The sequence below is a fragment of the Juglans microcarpa x Juglans regia genome, chromosome 4S (genome assembly GCF_004785595.1).
Source record: "Juglans microcarpa x Juglans regia isolate MS1-56 chromosome 4S, Jm3101_v1.0, whole genome shotgun sequence".
NCBI lineage: Eukaryota > Viridiplantae > Streptophyta > Magnoliopsida > Fagales > Juglandaceae > Juglans > Juglans microcarpa x Juglans regia.
In genome coordinates, this window is record NC_054601.1 from 26,347,383 (window position 1) to 26,368,224 (window position 20,842).

Consider the following 20,842-nt stretch of genomic DNA (forward strand, 5'->3'; position numbering starts at 1 on the left):
AAAATAGTTCTATTTGTATTACTTGATTTCTCATAATACAAACTTACAATAACTGCGCAATAGCTCAACTTCCAAGTTTCACAAGCAAATCTTGAAAAGCTATATTTTCTCAGGAATTGGCAATTTCTTCTTAGAGAATAACTATAATTACACTGCTACTAGCTGTCCCTGAGTAAAATATCGAGTAACATAGACACATCCCACATGGTGGTACCTATGCGGCACATCCACTCTGACTTCAAGCATATGTGTGGCCTTCCAAAACTGTTAATGACATCTAAATAAACATCCCTTCGTTGTATTAGAAGAACAACCGAAGTTTTATTTTGAAAAGTCAAAAAAGAAGAGCATATTTACTGCTGTTGATGTTATCTTCCCCTTCCTATATGGCACTCTGCACCACCAAGTTTGGATATACCAAGCTCCTGGTAGTAGTATGGTATTCCCTTAGCCCTTTGTCAGCAAAAAGGCAAAACATAGATCACAGATATACTAGCAGCCTTATATAGTTATATTCACTGAATAAGGAACTTTGCAGGCCTCTAACTTCAATAATTATCAGAGTCCAATGCAAGAGAAGTTGGATAAATGATAAATCTAAAAGCATTGATTCATTTGATTCATCTCCTTTCCTTTTCCATTGAAGGTGGCCTGACAATGTTTCATTCTTAGAGATAAGACCGCTAGGAGGGCAAATATTAGCAATGTATCTATATTCACAAGATATGCCTTTAAGCATTAGTTGTACAATCTATGTCACAACCAAAAACCTAACATTCTAGCATACAAGAAAAGCATTATAACTAAATTCATGAATATATTCTTCTGTTAACCTTCCACCCAAGTTCACGAGCTCGTTTCTCCCACAAGGCTGAAAGCTTAAGCTCCTCCGCAAGTTGTCTTTCAGCCCTCTCCCTTCCTTCCTCGCAAGTTTCCACTCCAACACTGCACTTTTCTGCCTCCTTTTGATAGTGCGAAAAGGTTTTCCAAGCATCTGATAGTAATGCTTTGGTGTGTTGCATGGAATCATTGGCAACGGCTTTCTGTAAACTTAGCTCCTCTGACAGTAAAGCTAAAAAATCCTTCCCCATTTCCTCATTCATATCGGGATCGCCTTGACCACAGTCTACACATGGAGAAGAAAATGATTGGACAACGTAATCACAAGAGAACTTTCTAAATGGTCATACCGGAAATGGACTTGTACTTTCTTTGACAGCAATTCAGAAAGTCTGCAGTGGGTTTGCAAGAGAACTGTGGTAAAAAAGGACAAAAGACATGCATCCAACAAATGTGTAAATGATGCTGTGAGCATTTTGTTTTCTTGATTGATCCAAATATGTCCAAAGCTGGGCTTTTCAGGCTCCTTGCCACACTCTTGCAGTTGACCTCTCCTTGTCTCATGGAACAATGAAGCCTTCTTACCGAATTCACTTTTTCAATAACAGATCATAAAATCTATACTGATACATAAAAGAAACTAAGCAACTAAATATTCTAATCCAAAAAAAAAATGTCCATTTTAATATCAAAGTGTTTCTGAAAGGCAAGCCACTGTCTCTAACTTCCCATCGTTTTATATCCAAATCTGGAAAAGGCATTGCCATCCAGAGGATTCGGGAGGACTGGTTTACTTTAGCATGCTAAAATACTGAAGATAAAGATCACAAGTATCTATTACAGTACCTTAAAAACATTATTATCAATTCAAATACATACATGACCATATTTTTAGTAAAGTTTGTCCTAAAACATTTATGTATAGGGGAAATATTAAAGTCATATTATGCTTCAAACTGCCAAAAAATGAAGCAATAGCAGCTCTTAATTACTGTCTCCAGTTAGGTATAGTGTAAATCCCCTTTTTTCTACACCTGCAGATGTTCATGAAACAAATCAAAGAAAACTTTCATATCCTTTTGGATAAAGGTTCATCAGACCCTATTCCAGGAAGTACTAAGTAAGATCCCACTAGATGCAAGAGTGAACTGTTAACAAGTTTTAGAGGTCCTAACTGCCAGAGCCACTTGATCCCGTCCCAATGGAGAGCTCACAATAACAATTAACAACAAAAAACATAAATAAGACACATGAACTGACCTGGAAATGAGCTGTTGAAGATTCCTGCAAGAAGGATAAAGAAAAAACTAACATATTAAAATAAATAAAAATAAGATACCACTAATATGAGAAAATTAAAAGATAGACTCAGAAAAAAAAATGATGAAGTTTAACAAGTTATTTACTGACTTAACAAGTGGTCACCTATATCCCTTATCCTGAACTTGTAAAATGTCTATGTCCCCTCATTCATTCAAGAAAACCCAGGATAGAAAAACCAACTTCAGTTCAAGTAGAATCTGCACCATCATCCACTGAGACCATAAGTAAATGAGATCTCATTCTTACAATCCCCATTTCCTGCCTTACAGTCACACAGAAGTTAAACAGGATAGATCGGTAAAAATTTCACTATCCCAAGCAGCCACTAGGACCCTAGTAGGGGCTGGCTAAAAGAAGAAGGATGACTAGCTCCTAAAAATCAATCAGCAGACCAACCTGTAAGCAGTCCCCTCAATAATCTGTTCCTCAAAAGTTGTAAATCTTAATCTGGACTTCATTACATCTTTATCTAAATAGGAAATCATTTTAACAAAGCTACATTCTCCAGATTTTAACAAGAGAATAAATTAACAATATTATTCTACAAGATAAAAAAAAAAACTTTCTATGACTAGTTGGAATCAAGAATTAAAAATAATAAAATTCTAAAACCGAATTCATCCATCACTCGGCAAACTGAATCATCTTAGGCATTACTACCAAGGAGCATTAGTTATTATGCCAACAAGAGAACGTTATCCAAAACAATTGTATACTAAATTCCCAGAGTCAGACAGAGGAGTCAGACCTAAATATACAGATTGACCAATGTTTCTTTATTTAGAATGCTAAAGGAATGAAAGCTGAACCTCACCTAAAGGTATGGAGAGGAAATCCTCTGAAGAACAATCACAAACACATGAAGGACATGAAACCTGAGCAGTTGAATTCCCTGTCAAGCGCCGTAACATGGATGGCCCGACTGTGAAGCCAACCAAACTCACCCCGACCAAAACCAACACCAACCTCAAAACACCAGTATAGAGTCCTTGGTCTGGTGGATAAGCCATCTACTCCTCACAAAAAACAAAATCCTAAGGCGATTTGGTGCCAAAAATCTTAAGAAACAAACCAAGATCAATTACCAAACACCCTTTCAAGATCTAGTCCATGAAGTGAAAATCTGGATGACTCAATCTTTGGTGTCCAAGAGGAGCGTGTGAATGTTACAGCGAAAAAATGAAGAGTGCCCCAGATTGGAAACTAGATAAAAATTGCAGGATCTGGGTCTCACACTTTTACGACAAAATCATTAAATCACCTGGGTGTCTTCTAGAAGTGTGTGAACTCTTTAGCAGGAAATAGAAAATACCCAAGAATATATATATCAGGCACCCACTTGAGATCCCGGTCGTACACTCAGAACTTGACTGAAACCCAATGATTGAAGGACTCTAACTTCATTTAGGTTCATGTGTCAGTGTGAGTGGAAGACAATATCTTGCTTTCTTTTTCTTTTTTTGCAGGGAAAATAAAGGAGGCCCAGATCCCGGGAAAGTGTAAAGAAGAGATTTATTGGATTCGCAAAATGCAGGTAGATTTGCAGCGATAGAGAGGAAAAGAGAGAGAGATTCGGTTAGCCGTTTGGGTCCTTAATCATCGTGTTCGTTTGGGAACGGGAAAACCTTTATTTTGCGTGAAAATTTTGCATTAGCCTGTAGTATCCGATGGCGCCCTCTGATTGGACTAGAATTGGTCTATGTTGGCACATGGCCTCTCTGTCTCTCTGTCACTTTTTCAAATGGACTACATTTTTCCAAAGCCTCATAAGTCAGAACGTACAAGCAAACAGATGATTGCCACGAATTAAAGCAGATAACCATCCTTATCAAATTTGATTGAAAACCTCGAAAGAGCAAATCTTAGATATTATATGCAGTCTAAACAGTAGTTCCCAACTTGCCATTTTCAAGCCAAAAAGTGTTCCCCTGCAATGGGCGTAAGTTGGGGACGCTTTTCAACCTAAGAACGAGATCACTCTTCGGTTCTGCTCGTTGCCAACAAGTCAACAACCTTCCAAGCTTGGATAGGTCGTTTTTGGCTTTGTTTGCACCCCCAAAAAAAGTTGTCATTTCCCATTTGAAATTGCAGAAGAGGGTAATGCCAAAATTTTGCAAAACTTGAGCATGAAGAGCAGTCACGAAAGCGTTAGTTTAGTAGTTAGAACTAAAAACTTAAGTGATGACCAAAGAAGGTTGTGCATTCCACGATTCGAAGACTTCACATTATGCGCAAAAGGGTTTCTGGCATGCAACTTCTCGTACTCTCAAAAGAACACTAGAACTTGTAAGATAAGACAGAAATTCCCTGTCAAGCACAAAGGTATTCTGCCTTGTAAAGAACTTCGAAGATCAACTAGTTGTATACTGGTTTAGGATCCGTACAGAATAGTTTTATGTATTCGGAGGCAGCAAGTTTACCGAGAACAACACGAGAGTCAAATTTGAATGCTTACAATATCCACGAGTATGAATGCTTACAAGTTAAAATATCAAAACTGCTGTCTCTGTTTTTTTCAATCCCCAACATGGAAGCCAAGGGTTACAACAGCAGTTCTTTAAGAGTTTCTAACCGATTGTCAATCTTCCCTATTCTCAAATTAGAAGCCAAACTTACGATTTTTACAATCTGACTAGACAACGAAACCAGCCTTGAAAATTCCCTTTTCTAATATTTGATTCACCATGCAAAAACAGCAACCAAGTGATTTAAAAAACAAAAATGATCTCCAAATCAAATACTGGGTAACCTATGCGCATATATTTGAAGCACCACTTGGAGTTTTGTCATCACTGTCTTCATATTCGTTGTCATCAGAGTCAGCTAGATGGTCAAAAAAAGTATCAAGATTGCAGGGACAATTGTCGTTCCAAGCACCCCTGTTACCATTGGCTCGCCATTTTTGGTCAGCTATCATCTCAGAATCCAGTCCCCATTCTCTCATCTCCTCCTCTGTATGATGGATTGCTAGGCTGTATTCTCCACCACTTCCTAACTCCAGCACTCGGAATTCACAGTTCCCAGGATTGTTTAAGAGCTCAAATTGCTCAACCGTCCACTTGAACCACTTCATGAGGAAGACACGTGAGGTTAGCCCGTGTGATACAATTATGAGACTCAGATCATGGGAATGGTCATGGTGAAGCCTGTTCATTTCTATGTCCCTCCACAAAGATTCAAGGAAATCTGCAAGATTCAAGTTATCTCTTCATTATTTTCATTTCAATCACATAAAATTTTGAAAACAAATTCCATTTTTTGGGCTATACTTTCAAATGACAGACTCCACAATCCCCAACTACAATCATAATAGAGGAATAATTCATGCATTTGCATTTCCCTCTTACTGGAAAAAACTTGAACATATCTATCCTTAAAAATCAGAATATTAATAGAATCGGGAGGTTCACAGGACATGGTCGATTTGCAGTTGTACTTCGCACATGCAAATCATAATTCCTTCCTAAGAAATCATAGTAATTATGATTTGACTCTCCCTTGTGAGGCTCAAGGTTAATTAGCTTATACACCAAATGAAAAAACCCAGTATGTATATACACAAGCACAATGGGCAAAATATGTTCTGAATGTGGAAATGGCACTTTAGCATAAGGAACCTTCCTACTATAACATGCACAAGCAACCACCCCTCTCCAAATTACAGTTTGATTTGGGGAGAACGATATCAAGATGTGAGTCACACTAACAATAAAGATAGGAGTGCCGCATGCATGCTTGGTGCCGTGCATACTAACTTCCAGTAACGAGCAGCTAGAAACTTAGTTGACTGAATTCATTACCATATCTGGTGTTGCTTGTGGTAAACACATCACCCAAGTGAGAATTGATTAATGCAGAAGTGCATTAAAAGGGACCAGTGTCTCACACAGATTCGAAATCAATAGGTATTATATGAAGATTGGCCAGTCAACTTCTGATTCAAAGTTTTGGGTTTGAACCACAATTTCTGGACAAGCCTCTAGCATCCTAAGATACTTCTAATCCACTATTCCAGACTCACGGTCAGTTCCTTGAATTAGCTCCTAATAAGGTTTAAGCCCAAAACAATAACAATTATAATAAGAAGAATAAGACGAAGAAGAAGAAGAAAAGCACATAACTGGAAACGCGGTCGAAGACATCGGCGGCGGACTCGCCCTCGGGGAAGCGATAGAAGAACCTGCCGTACCTTTCCCGAGTCTCTTTGATCACTTTCATCCCCTCCTCCACTTGGAAGTTTCCAAAATCCTGCTCTCGGACACGACATTCCTCTCGGACCCCGAGGACCCGGCGCTTGGAGAAAGAGCGGCAGATCTCCTGGAGCGTGGATCGGGTGCGGAGGTAGGGGGAGACGTAGAAATAGAGGCGCCAGTGGGAAGAGGAGGAGGATCTGGAGATGAGGTGACGTAAGTTGGTTCCAGCGAGGCGGGCCTGGGAGAGGCCGGCCGGGGTAAGCGGGATTTGGGGGTCGGGGATCTTGGTGTAAGCGGAGGTGTCGAGGTTTCCAGCAGACTCGCCATGGCGAAGCAAGATTATGCGCTTGGGGAGGAGCAGTGGCTGCTTCTTGTGGTTGTGTTGCTGATAATGTTGGTCCGACATCTCTGAGAACGAAAAATCCTTTCAATCCAAGATTGAGTGTTTGCTGGTTATGCCTTTCTCTAGCAGAGGAGTGACAGTGATGGGTATGTATTTGGGTCTTTTACATGCATCTCTCGTTCCTATTTATAGAAGAACTTGAACAACAGCGACCTCCGCAGATACAAGATCTAAAAGTAAATTTCATGTAGACTTCGAGGGGAAAAGGTAGAAATGAATGGAAAGAGTAAGTGTTATGTGTATAGAAATTTTACGCAACTAAATTTCTAAATTCATATAATTTAATGTGATTTGCCTCTAAAAAATTTTTATTATAAAATAAATTTAAAATATTATATTGGCTTCGTTTGAAAACACAACTCATCTCAACTTATCTTAACTCATCATTACAATTTTTTCAAATCTCAACACAAAATATAATAAACAATTCAACTTTTTCAAATCTCAAAACAACAATAATAATAATAAATAATATTCTAATAATATTTTATCAACTCAACTCACTTCAACATCCAAACGCACCATAAAATATGTCACTTTGTAGATATTTTTATATAAGATTTGTATGCAAATCAAACTATTTCTATTAACAAAAAGATGGTATATATGAAAAATTCTTTTCATTCGTTACTATTCACATCTCCACACTCTACACTCTATAAAAAAATCTTCATATCTTATAAAAAATTATAAATATGAGATGTGAGAATGAATAATAGCTGAGCATGCATAATAAATAGTGACTGATGCATAACATTTTTCTATATTAAAACACATTAATTTGTAAATTTTTTTATATAAGATTTGTATGCAAATCAAACTATTTCTATTAACAAAATGATGGTATATATGAAAAATTCTTCTTATCAAGTACTATTCATCATTTCATACTTTACATCTTATAAAAAACATCCTTACATCAGCTTATAAAAAAATTATAAATATAAAGTGTGAGAGTGAATAATAAGTAATGCATAGTCAATCCTTGATACATTTTCCATTGCACCAAAGTTAGAGTTTGTGGTACAAGCTTAAAGTAGTACTGTTTTGACGGGAGACTAATAAAAGAAATTCCTCTTTCTTTTCATTTGCATTTTTTTTTTTTTTTTTGGGTACTTTTTCCATTCAAAGGAAGGTGATGAGGTATCTATATGGATGTGAGTTCTATCTTTTTAGAATGCCATGCAGAAAGAGATGAAGGAAATCTGATTCCTTTCACTCGGTTTCCAATATTTTCCTAATTTAGAATGTGTATGGTCGTTGCTTGGACCATGTTGTAATTCTTTCTTTTGAATGTTGTCCGTCCATGTTATCTTCATCTTTTTCTAAGGCGCCATAGAACTAGAATCTCATTATTAACATAAGTTCCACGTTTTTTGAACTATTCATTGAAAGTTTAATGAAGATAAGGCCGTATAGTAGACGATTTACATCATGGGCAGCAGATAGACCCCCGGCCCCATGCATGCCAATCAAGAAGTTAAAACATCGAAACTTGAAGTCTTGAAAGTTGAAGGTCAAAGTGCCAAATTAACGGATGAGTTCGGACACCCTTTAAGAATCAAACAGGAAGATAAGGCTGGAGACGACTATCCTTTTCATTTAGAGTGGAAGATGATGATGACGATGAGAATGGTTTGGTTATGGCCGTAGCCATATAAATATGGTATATTTTCTCAAGACAAAGCCCCTTGATACACGCAATCATTTACGGATCAATGCATGCACCCATATCTCATGAACAGCTCCCTGCATTCATCGAGAAGATCATTAATGCATGATCTTGGATATTCTTATTCTGCCTATATATCAAGTAAATATAAGTAAATAGCTGGTAGGGTTGATTTGTGAACAATTTTTGTAACTTCCTTCCCTTTATATTTTGTACGTTGAAACTAAGTTAGATTGGCTCACAACGTTAAAACATATCGAGGCAAAAGGAGAGTCGATCGGCAGGTCCCAATTCTTCGTTCATATGATCTGCACACTACTTTTGATTAATTGTTTTAAGTTTTTCTGTGTTGCTTAGATGTACCCCTTTCTAGACTTCATTACCACACGTCCGCCGCCAGCTAATGCCAACGCTACTGATCCCTTTCCCGCCGTCACAGACTAGCAAATGGGCCACATGCATCAGTTGCCGTGGCCTCATTCACTGCATTAATAGAACAGAAAATTATTTATTTATTATCAGTTATTTTTTATTAAAATGATTATTTTTTATTAAAATGAATCTATTATCACTACAAATAATTCTTTTCTTTACAAAAAATTCATCACAAATATTTATTTTCCTTGTATCGCTATGATTTCTTACCAACCCTACAATATCCCTCCATACCCTTTCCTCCCCATGAGTAGCAATTATGCTATATATATTTTGTGTGCTTGTGTGTAGAGTAATGTTACATATAGTCATGGAATACGTAAGTGTTGTGCAATCATTTTGAAAAAGAGTAAGATTTACTATTAAAAAATTAATTTTTTTTTTCATATAGGTCCTGTATTTGTTTACTTTTTTCAAATTGATTGAGCGGTACTTGCGTACTCACGACTGCAACTATCATTTATCTTGTGTATAATGTGTTTGAAGGTTTGATTTATCGTCGTTTTTGAAATGCTCGGCTTTCTCATCACTTTCCTCAAAGTCCATCGGTGATTTATTTTGTAGGGAAGTGGCTTTTTTCCATCTACTCATCTAAACATACAAATGAAAGGCTTGGGACTTGAGACTTTCAACTGCCGCTTCGAGACATTAAGCTTAATACACATCTCTATACTGTGGAATGAAAATTCTATACATTATACTACTATCTTACTTTCATTCCACTATATAAGATGTGACACATTTATCACCATTAGATGATTGTTTATCATCTAATAGTAGATCCTACCTTATCAAAGACAAAAATTTATGGCAGTTGAAGTTCCCATGAGACTGCTCCTAGATGTTGAGGAAAATACTCAAACTGAGATCCCTTGCATGAGACAAGATAAAAATGTGTGGTGGGAAATGGAAATTCTACTACTCTTTGGTATGATAATTGGCACCCTCTTGGTCCCTTTGTCATCAAGTTTGGAAACAGTTTCATTTCGGCTTCTGGTTTCGGAGAGGAAGCTAAAGTTGAGGCAATCATAGAATGAGGTGATTGGAACTGGCCTAGTGGATCCTCTGAATCGCAATAAATCATTAGTGTCATGCCTAGCGATTTAAAGCCCAACATTGCGATTAGAGACATGGTCATTTGGCTGAATGCTCCTAGTGGTAAGTTCTCCATCAAGCTTGCTTGGGATAGTATTTAGTCTCGCAACCCTGTTGTGAATTTGCAATATCATCTAGTGTGGCCGGTTTAAGAATTCCTAAAGAAAGGCCCCTTGTGCCATCCAACTCTCCTAACTACAAAGAGAAGAAAGCCTAGCGCTACTAGGCAAGAAGAGCCAACTAATACATTCTTATTTCTCTTAGTGATCTACAACAACCCTGATGGATAAAAAAAAAAAAGGATTAAAGTAATCCTTAGCAAAAAGGCAAGAACTTCCGAGACAATGTATTAAAATAGTTATAGTGAACCAGGGATCACTGTAAGACTTCAAATTAAGCCATTTGTGCATCAAGGGGAGTGGAGCCAATGGGATTTATTGAATGATAATGAAGCTTGCCCTTCTGTCTATTTGGCGGAAGCCGACTGATCTGGACGTTCAAAGCGTTGTTTCCAATTATACTTTTCTTTTTCCCCTATATGGTAATCAAATTGGCTGAACTACCCTAGGTGAGAAAACCTTTCAAGTTTTTTAACTTTTGAGCGGATCACCCCAATTTCTTACAGATAGTGGAAGAAGTCTGGATGGAAGATTTGTTTGGAACACCTATGTTTAAATTATGTACCAAGTTGAAAAGGTTTAAGAAAGGGCAGCTAGAAAGGTCTGAGAAATAATTATTGTTCCACCCTATAAACAAGTTATCTCGAGGCTTTCAAACACATCCGAACAATTTTAGGCAAGCCCTAATAGAGAGGCTTTCTCATTCAGCTATATTAGCTAGAAAGTAGAGTTGGCATTAGCATTTTCTTCCGGAGGGAAGTGGAACGTATTGGGACATAGAGGGAATATAACCTTCTCTTCAACTCATAGGTCCTCGACTCACTCTCATTCATTCCCTTAAATGGAAAGTGGTAATGGTGACTTGCAGACTTTAGAATATATCCGAATAGAATAACGAGGTGAGCTATAAAAGAAAAGAGTGATTGTATCCTTTGCAGCAAGAAGAAGTTGTTGATGTAGTTGCTTGTAGTTTTCTAGAGCGCGTTCGTGCCTCATACCCATGGTTCACTTCACTTCCTGATTGTTGATTCACATATTTACGTAAATGACCATTGAACCTTATAGCAACATCCTTCAACTCCTTAACTGATGGAATGTTCGTACCAGAATCATCATCGCATGTTGCGGTAATCTCCAATGTCCGCTCCTTCACTATTGCAAAGCGACTTCGCTCAATCAATGCTACAACATTTTAGTTTAGTCTAAGAATGTGGTTTTTGCTAGTGGATTGGAGCGACTTCACTATCTCGTGCAAGTAAGGGGCCAGTTCTCCTATCGTGAACCTATCCACTTATCTAACGCATCAAGGCAAGCATCTCGGCTTGGTTGGAAAGCTTTTATATAGCAAAAAACTAGAAGGTTTGGGTCTTTTCTAGGCCAAAAGGATGGGGAATAGGCTAGGAATGGATAGGGTTAATGGCGGGTAGTGAGCTCTATTGGGTCCCCAGGGTCACTTGGGAGCACCTTGTTGCTGATGAGAATCATAATTAGTCAGAGATGCAACGTTGTTATAAGCGGGTTTGGGCGGAGCTTGCGCTGGGTTTTGCAGTTGCAATTGGGTAGAAGGTTCTTGAGTGGGTTGGGGGACGGCCTCAACCCCTAAATGGCTTGCTGATTCTGGGTGTTTTGTTGTCTATGTGCATCCTGTTGTGCTTGAAACACATTAATTTGATCCGGAGTGAGAAAGAGAAAGGAGCACCAACTGAGCACCCTGAATGAATAAGAAATGGACAACAAAGGGAATCAATGATCCTTATTCAACCAAGTTGAAGCTAGCAACATGTCGATTACACACCAGAGGTTGATAAGAATTGGGGGACAGTGCCCCTAACCTAAGTGGGCCTACCAGTGAAGCAACTGGTACTTAATCGTGCGGGGGGCGGTTTGGTTCCGTGCAATGCCCACGCAGTAGGAAGAGGCAATTGTTATTTGAAAGGAAACACCCGTAATAAATTTATTTTTTAATTTTTGTAGTTCTGGCAACTATTTGTCTCTAAAATACATTCTATTATCAATTAATGCATCAATTTTTACAAGTAAAATACATGAGAAATTTCAGATAACCATACATTATGATTCTTATTTTCAAAAAAACAAATCGGATGTTATAGAGTTTTTGCCCTCTCGAGCTAGGCACCTAAAAGCGGAAGGAAACTTATTGACCATAGATGCACTTTATTTTATGAGATAACTTGAATAGGGAAGCCTCACTAAGAATGAAGAGGATCTCTCATTCCTTTACCCATCTATCAAAGACTTTCCTTTCCTAATTCTCTTCCAAATGTGCTCAACCTCTTTGACTCTCCTTTCTCTATCCCTTTCTTTGTTTACCACCCTTTCCAAACCAAAGAACCCCTAGCCAACTGGTGAATTTGATATGGCCATCATCATCCCCTTCGAAAGTCACCCCACTCCTACCTTAGGTCCTTGCTTTTAAAAAATTCCAGTCTTGGATCTTATCCAAGTCTTCCCTCAATATTCCGGAGAAACCTTCTTTTTCAACCTTCAAGCTCCAGACTAGACCAAGTGCCACATCTTATATAATGGGATAAAAGTAAAATGGTAGTATGGTATATAACATTTCACTATGGAATCCTCTCACAATTGATTAATCATGCAATCTGATCAATGAATTGCTTCAACCGACTTCACAGTGGCCAACCGAGGGACCAGACCAATTACTTGTTACTATTGCTCGATTAGGTTTCAATATCTATGCTGTATATAACGTTTTGAGGCGTTTGTTGGGACCCCACCCCTCCTCTTATATATATACTATATATATTATATACACATATATATTAATGACGTTTATCTTGCTCATAAAAAATAAATAATAAAGAAAATTGCAGTCGATACTTTTTTTTGGCTCGAGTATATGTCCTATAGGGCCTGTCATACGGTAGAAATGGACATTCTGGCCAGGGTTCAGGCCATGTCGACCCCTTTAGAGACTTCAGGTTGGAGCCCCTTATCAAGGCCTAGGGGCTGCGAGCCCCTCAAAGGATTTGGGCCGTGCACCCTTTTTTAGGAGTAGTGGGACATAAACTCTTGTAGGCGTTCAAGCAGGACTTTATGCCGTGGGCCTTTCACTGAGTCATGGGCCTGCCACAAATTCCTAGGTTAGATACAAAACAAGTAATTATCAAGCAGTTTCGAGAATAAATGTCTATAATATTTACATCTTCTTATAAAATATTATGTCAATTTAAATTGATTCGTATATAAATAATTAAAATTACATTAATTATAAAACATGTTGGGATATAATAAAAGTATCGAGTTATCCACATAATTCCCCAAGGACTGATAATTTTTCCAACATAACTATATATAGCATTTGGGCTTTACTATAATTATATATGATGGGATATGAGTTATGGTTCACTGATCTATTTCTTTCTATTTAATTTATAGTATTTCTTTAGTATTTAATAAAATATTGTGTAATTTCTTTCATATGCAAGTAGTGGATAGTGACACTATATATACAAACCGTGTGTGATATATATATTATATATATATATATGAGAAATTCTATTTGCAATCTCAGTCTCCACTCTGGGACTACATGTGTAAACTCTTCATTAAATGAAAAAAAAATATTATTTTGAGAAGGATATTATTGTAATTTTAAAAAATTTTAAAGATAAAATAGACTAGGCTTAGATGAGTAATCTCTAAATAGAGACTGTACGTAACATTGCTATATATATATATATATATATTGACATGAGATGATCAAATAAAACAAGGATCGAGCTGGATGCAGGTGTTTGTGAACACTCATGAACATTAAATTTATAACATGCATGGACGGTCAAGCTGTCATTGATATATAGTGGTTGCGAACCTCAAATTAAAGAAATTAAGAAAGCTAGCTAGCCGATCGAATAATATAAGAAAGGTACGTACGTATACGTAGCAAAGATTACCATGCCTGCAAGCTACCCCACAAAAGCATTTGACCCAGAAATTGCGGATGGCAATGCCCGACTCGATCGTTCTCCACGTTAATTTTGCATCATCTGGTGCGCGGCGCAGACGTTTTTTGAAGAATGTGATGGCAGTGGCAGCCAGCTGGTCGTAATTGTCTTCAACGCAAGTTGATCTGCATGTCTGCAAGGCATCTTTCGACAAAGACCAGTACTCCATGCACCATATATATATATATATATATATATATATATATATACACACACACACATACACACATATATATTAATTCTATATGTATATTTTTGAGTACGTACGTAGCTATCTACTCATTTTTGTTACAATTCAAATCCCCATCATGATTGTATATACATATGTATCAGTTAATTAGGAATTAGTACTCATGTGAGTATCATTTTCGAACTCTTTTTACTGTTCTATTTTAAACGGAGAATGATAGAATTATTTTCTTTGATATATATAATTTTTAATTATACTCAAGTATGCAATATATAATATATATTATGAAAAATGTTATTTTTGCTTATAATTTTACTGATGACCGTGCTAATGTGTGATCAGCTATTGAAAATTATAACGAGAAATTTAAAATTTAAATTAAAAAATATTAATAAAATAGAATTGTTATTCAATACGTATACCTACATAAGAGTATTGATGTCATTGGCTTTTTCAAAGTTATCTCTAAAATTTAATGAAAAGTACATAATTTCTATAAATCTAAAATCTCCCTAGTCATAACCCCACATTGAATTAGCTATTAAATTCATCAAAATAAAAATATAATATTATTTTTTTAATAAAAATATTTTTATTTTTTTCATATTTTACAATTACACTAATCATATGTTAATTAATAATTTAATTTGATTCTTACATTATTATTACAAGACGGTTGGAGATTAAATGTGAATAAAAAAAACCTTTGGAGATTAAAAGTGAATAAAAAATAGATTTGATAGGTGAATAGTAACCCTTTAAATTTGAAGAAACCCAACCATTTACTGTAACTCAAAACGTCTCATTTATCTGTTTGGCTAATCCAATACAGCTCTATTTTGATGATATTCATCATATTTTATATTTGATTAGACTTTTAATGAAATCAATGACAATGCTCTTAGCACTGCTCACGTATATATTACGAGAAATTACACTTTCAGTTGCCCGGAGTAACTGCCGCGTAAGTGGCTGCTGATGTGGAGAAATTTAATCGATACGCACCGTTTCGATTCCACTCTTCCCTCCTCAATATTTTCTTCCCCATTCCCTTCCACTTTGCATCTGCGCTTCCTCTCCTCCTCAGACTAGAGCTCTCTCTCTCTATCCTTCCACGATTACAATACTGTCGAAGATGGTGAGTCCATCCCCTCTAAGCGCCTCCATCGAAGACAGCACATCCTGGTGAGCACAACAAGTAGGATGAAATTCTACTTGTTGAAGACTCTGAAAACAGTGACCCAACGATGTTGCTTGAGCCTATGAGGGAGCACCTTGCAAGCGTAGCGAAGCGGTGCGCTATTGTTGTCATTTCTTAGGGATGTTTTCACTTGTAGCTCCAAGTCCCTTGACGATCTCTCCCCACGAAGTGAGTGGTGGCTCAGGGCCTTTCTGCTTTTAGTGGCCAAGCCGTCGCCTCCGGCGACACCCTTGGGACTCGTTTCGGGCGCGACCGCATTGCAACCACGGGTCGGCACCGAGCAATAGGGTTCTCCATGATGGATACGGTGGAAGTCGACATTCAGTTGTCAAAATTAGGGAAATCTCAAAATCCTGTTACTCAAATTAAAGAGGGAAAAAGATGTCAAATCTTTGGGTGATTTAATGGACTCCAAAAATAATTCAGCCATTAACGAGGTAGTTTAACAAATTGGCTTCTTGGGCCTGCAACTTTCTGATAAAGGAAAATTTTATTCCAAGACCTTAGTTGAAGACGTTGCTGCACTTTTTCGTTATAAATATTCTTCTGAAGTTGATTACCCTTCTGCAGAGTATGGATTGTAGAGGTGATAAAGACAAAGTTTTAGTAATCATGTTCATGGAGGGTCTTGATAAAAATGGGCGTCGATGGGTTACAGACGATCGAACACCAAGAAGAAAGCAAGATCAAATCGCTCTGTTTTGATCTTTCCTCTCTTATTTCACGCATTTTTTCTTTTTGTCTTTTTTTTTTTTTTCCCAGCTTACGTGACGTCAGCAACTCCCCACCGCTTAAGCCCGGCGACTGTGCTTAGAAGAATTAAAAAAAAAAAAAAAAGAATCTAACCAACGGTCAAATAGAATAGACAAAGTGAAGAGGTATAGTAACTTTTTCCATTGATATATTATATCCCAGCTAGCAGCGCTCAAACAACGTACGTAGTTGATGATATGTCCGAGTCATGGCCTGTAGGGCTTCGTACGTCCGCGCGAGCGCGCAGGATCCTCCCTGCTGTACGCCGTTGACGTCCTTTGTTTCCCTTAATTATTTACTTTTATGTCACTTCGAAAGTCCTTCTCCAGACCTTTTTAAGTTGACTAGTAATTGACATGATCATGATCAGCTCAAAAGCTCATCATCCTCGATTTTATAATCATAACAATTCCACCCAATTTTTATTGGGATAAAATTCAAAATCCTCTCTCATGGTCTGCTTTCCTTTGATCACAACAATCATGAGGCTAACCTAAAGCCAGGTCACACAAACAAACATATGATCCAGATATTTTCTTTCCAACAATCTTGCAGAAGATCAATTTGTTCTTAATTTAAAATGGTACGTACATGTCTCTAATTTTCACAAGAATCTGATGGTGGCTGCGTTATCGTAAATAAGTAATTTTATTGTAACGCACTGGTTTAATTTCTTTAATGGCTTTGGAAAGATGAAAGTAAAAGTGTCATGTACGTTCTGATGTAACAGAAACCTTCTAAATTTAGCACTCTGACTCTATTTATCCGATGACCATACATGCAGAGGCGACCTTCATCAGTACTACTTGCTGTCAATCCCAGAGATTCCACTGTCGAGTACCATATCATGTTATCCACATGCACCAATTAAATTCTAGCTGGGACGCATCAAACATATCTGGCTGCTAAACTTAGCAGACAACAAAAATTGCAGAAAATTGCAAACAGGTTCTAAAAAAAGGGCATGACACAAACGTACATGCATCTTAATAATTCGTAATTGCCTCAGCCAGTTGTCACACAATGCTGCCTCCACACATGCAAGTTATGGTGGTGATTACTATGATGGTGGGGATGATGATGATGATCATGGTGGCTCATTAACTCGTGACACCACCTGAACCCCTCACCACTCAGCGGAAACTCCCACTCCTCAACGGCGCTCTCTTTTTCCCTGTCTTCTTCAAAGTCCCCAATTACTTTTTGTTGTAGTACTACTTCTTCTACATCTACTATTTCCTTTTCTTCAGCTTGCACTTCTTCTTTTTCTACTAATACTGCTTTTTCCTTCTCTTTTTCTTCTTTATCTTGTTCTCGCTCTATTTCTTCATCTACCACGTCCTCCTCCTCCTCCTCCTCCTCCTCTTCTACGGAGTCTTGGATATCGTCGTCTCTAATGAGGTGGAGTCTCAACCGTCCGTCTTCTCTTGAAGCCCGGAGAATCTCGGTTCTCTCGATCTTCACCTCGGTGAGCTCAAGCCGCCCGTCCTTCCTTACCGCACGGAGAAAGAAATTCCGCTGGCCGTTAGGTCTCAACGACGAAAGAGGCGGTGGAAACTTCTTGACTTCCCCAACCTCTCTCTTCCATTTCATTTTCTTCGTCGTACTCCTTTGAAACCTATCAGGATTACCATCATTCTGATCAACCATCGCCTCCTCAATCTTGTCGTCAAACCGCCTCTCGTCGGAGCTCTCAAACCCAAGACTTTCAGTGCACGACATCAACCCGTCCACTCCGCCTCCCATATCATCGATAAAACCCATCCCGCCAGGGTCTTTTCTGGGAGGCGTAGTAAAAATATAATCAGGAGAAGAAGGCGGGGTAGATTTAACAGACGGAGATTCCATAACGTTGGGCAAACGTTGGATATCACCGTCGATTGCACTGATTAAACCTAACCCTCCCCCCGTAAGGGAAGAAGAAATATGGTACTGGCCGTGGTGGTAGGGTTGACATCCGAAAGGGAGATTGTCGTCGGTGTTGGTGGTAGAAGTAGTGGTGTCTATGGAGGTGGTGAGGCTAAGAAAAGAGTAGTGAACGCTCTTTCTGCAAAAGCTCATAAACATAGCTAGTTTGAAGTTATAACAAGATTAAAGATATAGTAACAAAGAAAGAAAGAAATAGATCACAGAGACAAATTCAATGGAATAAAGGGAAAGATCATTAGAAGAAGGCTGGTGAAAAATGGTCTTGCTTTTTTCTTTGGGTTGGAGAAAGTTGGGAGAAGGGATGAGGGTATTAATAATATCCTCACGCCAGAGAGAGAGAGGGTATGGTGAAGGAAATGCCACCGAGACGAAAAGGTATGTGGAAAATGAGCTGGAGCGAAAGAGAAAACGGTGCCGGGTCCCATGCATGCACTAAAGACGACCGGCAGAGAGACTTGGCTCAGATCACCCGCCCTTTTTTTTTTTTTTTCCCTTCCACTCTTTTTTTTTTCCTTGTTTCTTTCTAGGAATATTACAGTACGTACGTAGCTAATATTTAGACATCAGCCTCGTCATTCTTTTCGATACCTCTATATCTGGTAATTAATTATTAGTTTCATGTGATCATGTACTGTGCTGGCTAAGGAATATATATATATATATATAGTAAATTAAAATACATATTGAAGTAATTGGCTGGCATGTTTAACTATATATATATATATATATATAAATATATAATGGTAATTAGTTGGTAATTAAACCCGTGTTCATGCAAGAAACAAATTAATTAATATTAATTAGGAAGTTATACTAAATTACAAGCTAGCTAGCTGGAAAGCTGAAATCTGCAAATTAAGTACACCTTACAATAATTAGTTGCGTCATCATGACTTGATCTTCGAGGATAGCTGGATAAGGAAGTTCTGTCATATGACTCGTATCGGCAGCTTGCTTGGTAGCTATCTAGCTGGGATACTGGAGAAATATTTTAATTGGAAATGATTTCCGCACCACATTTCTTTTCTTGCAATACTTTATATAATTATATTCTAAATAAAAAGATATTTTTATAAAATATCTTATAAAATTAATATTATTTTATAAAAATATTCTCATTTTATAATATTACTCTATTTTAATTAGTTAGTATAAAAATATTTTAATTAGATTATAAAATTATTTTTATAATAAAATAAATTTAACCAATCACATAAAACCACATGATCGGTTTATAAATTTATAATTTTTATATAATTCATTTGAAATTTAATTAATCGTTTTCTTAAAAAGATCAGATCCAGTTAGTTACAAAAGTACGTACCATGCAGCTCGAAGAGACATAAATCAAAACTGCTTGATGATGATCTGCATGTTAGCTGAGTAGTACTCTTTGTTCACGGGTTATGATTTAAGGTCGGATTTCTCATGCACGGGGAACATGAATTGGATTTGATATTTTCTGGCGCAGGAGTTATATATGGATATTCTGGGAACATGCTAGCTGCAGATCATAGAGATCTCCAAGATATATACGTAGCATGGAAACTTATCCATATAACAGATAAATCATAGGGTCTATGACCATTAAACAACCCACGTATGCTCTTAAGGCGCTTGAACATGTTCCATACACTTCTAGCTCTACTACCAGAAAAACCAATATAATTTATGACAGATTATTTATAATAAAAATAATTATTTATAACGAAAATAGATTGATTTTGACAAGAAATAATTATTTTTACAGAAAATAATTGACCACAAATAAATAATTTTCTTGTAGTATCTATATATAATTTCCTTATGATATTTTATTACGACATCCTAGCAAAATATGGGGCTCGGAAAGTTTTAGGTTTTTTGAAATGTATTTAATTAATTAGATAGTTTGCTACATGATTAACTTGGATCGATGTAATATACGCTGATGTGATTGCTCGATTAGTACTTTTTGATATAATTTAAAGTGTCGTTCGGATAGTGAGTTGAAATTAGATGAGTTAAGATAAAAATTGAATAAAATATTATTAAAATATTATTTATTAATATTATTATTATTTTAAAATTTAAAAAATTTGAATTGTTTATTATATTTTGTGTGAAAATTTAAAAAAATTACAATGATCAGATTAGATAAATTTGAGAAATCTAAACCGGACCTTAATTGAGTGCAGTTAGATTAGTATATCTCATAATATATAAAAAATGATAAAGTTATTATTATTACATAATTTAGGAGTGGTTTGGATTCAGAGATGAGATGAGTTGAGAATCGAGATAACTTGTGAATAATAGAATAAAAGTTAAATTATTTATTATATTTTGTATGATGATTTGAAAAAAGCTATTTTAGGATTTGAAAAAATTAAATTGTTTATTATATTTTAAGTGAAAATTTAAAAAAATTGTAATGATGAGATGAGATGAGTTGAGATGGGTTTTGAATGTAAACGAAGCCATACAACTATTTAATAAATATATTAATTTCTTTTTTTAAAAAAAGTTACTTATATTGACTTTGACTTCAATATGTCTGGATTAAAAATATATATATTATTTTATGATAGAGTTAGGAAATAATTGTGCATTAATTGTAAGAATATCAACCCTCGTCAATTTGGAATATTATGGATGTTGGTGCTGACATGAATCCTTTCAAAAGTTAATGGCTTTCTATTGATATGACCTCCAATTAATATA

At 36.7% G+C, this 20,842-nt stretch overlaps 3 protein-coding genes across 3 annotated transcripts; all 3 read right to left on the bottom strand.

The window, feature by feature from the left end:
• Positions 1-593: 593 nt before the first annotated feature.
• LOC121262396 lies at positions 594-4,084 on the bottom strand. The gene is made up of 3 exons (XM_041164861.1): positions 2,978-4,084; positions 2,101-2,124; positions 594-1,126 (listed from the first exon to the last, which is right to left on the bottom strand). Exons 1-3 carry the CDS (start codon positions 3,171-3,173, stop codon positions 810-812), a joined length of 537 nt encoding a protein of 178 aa, XP_041020795.1. The 5' UTR covers positions 3,174-4,084; the 3' UTR covers positions 594-809.
• A 512-nt stretch (positions 4,085-4,596) lies between these two features.
• On the bottom strand, positions 4,597-6,926 carry LOC121262394 (phosphoglycerate mutase-like protein AT74). Its single transcript, XM_041164859.1, has 2 exons — positions 6,285-6,926; positions 4,597-5,349 (listed from the first exon to the last, which is right to left on the bottom strand). The coding sequence occupies exons 1-2, from the start codon at positions 6,760-6,762 to the stop codon at positions 4,913-4,915; spliced, it is 915 nt and encodes a 304-aa protein (XP_041020793.1). The 5' UTR covers positions 6,763-6,926; the 3' UTR covers positions 4,597-4,912.
• Positions 6,927-17,175: 10,249 nt separating this feature from the next.
• On the bottom strand, positions 17,176-18,492 carry LOC121262395 (cilia- and flagella-associated protein 251). The gene has a single exon (XM_041164860.1). It carries the CDS (start codon positions 18,275-18,277, stop codon positions 17,216-17,218), a length of 1,062 nt encoding a protein of 353 aa, XP_041020794.1. The 5' UTR covers positions 18,278-18,492; the 3' UTR covers positions 17,176-17,215.
• Positions 18,493-20,842: the final 2,350 nt, after the last annotated feature.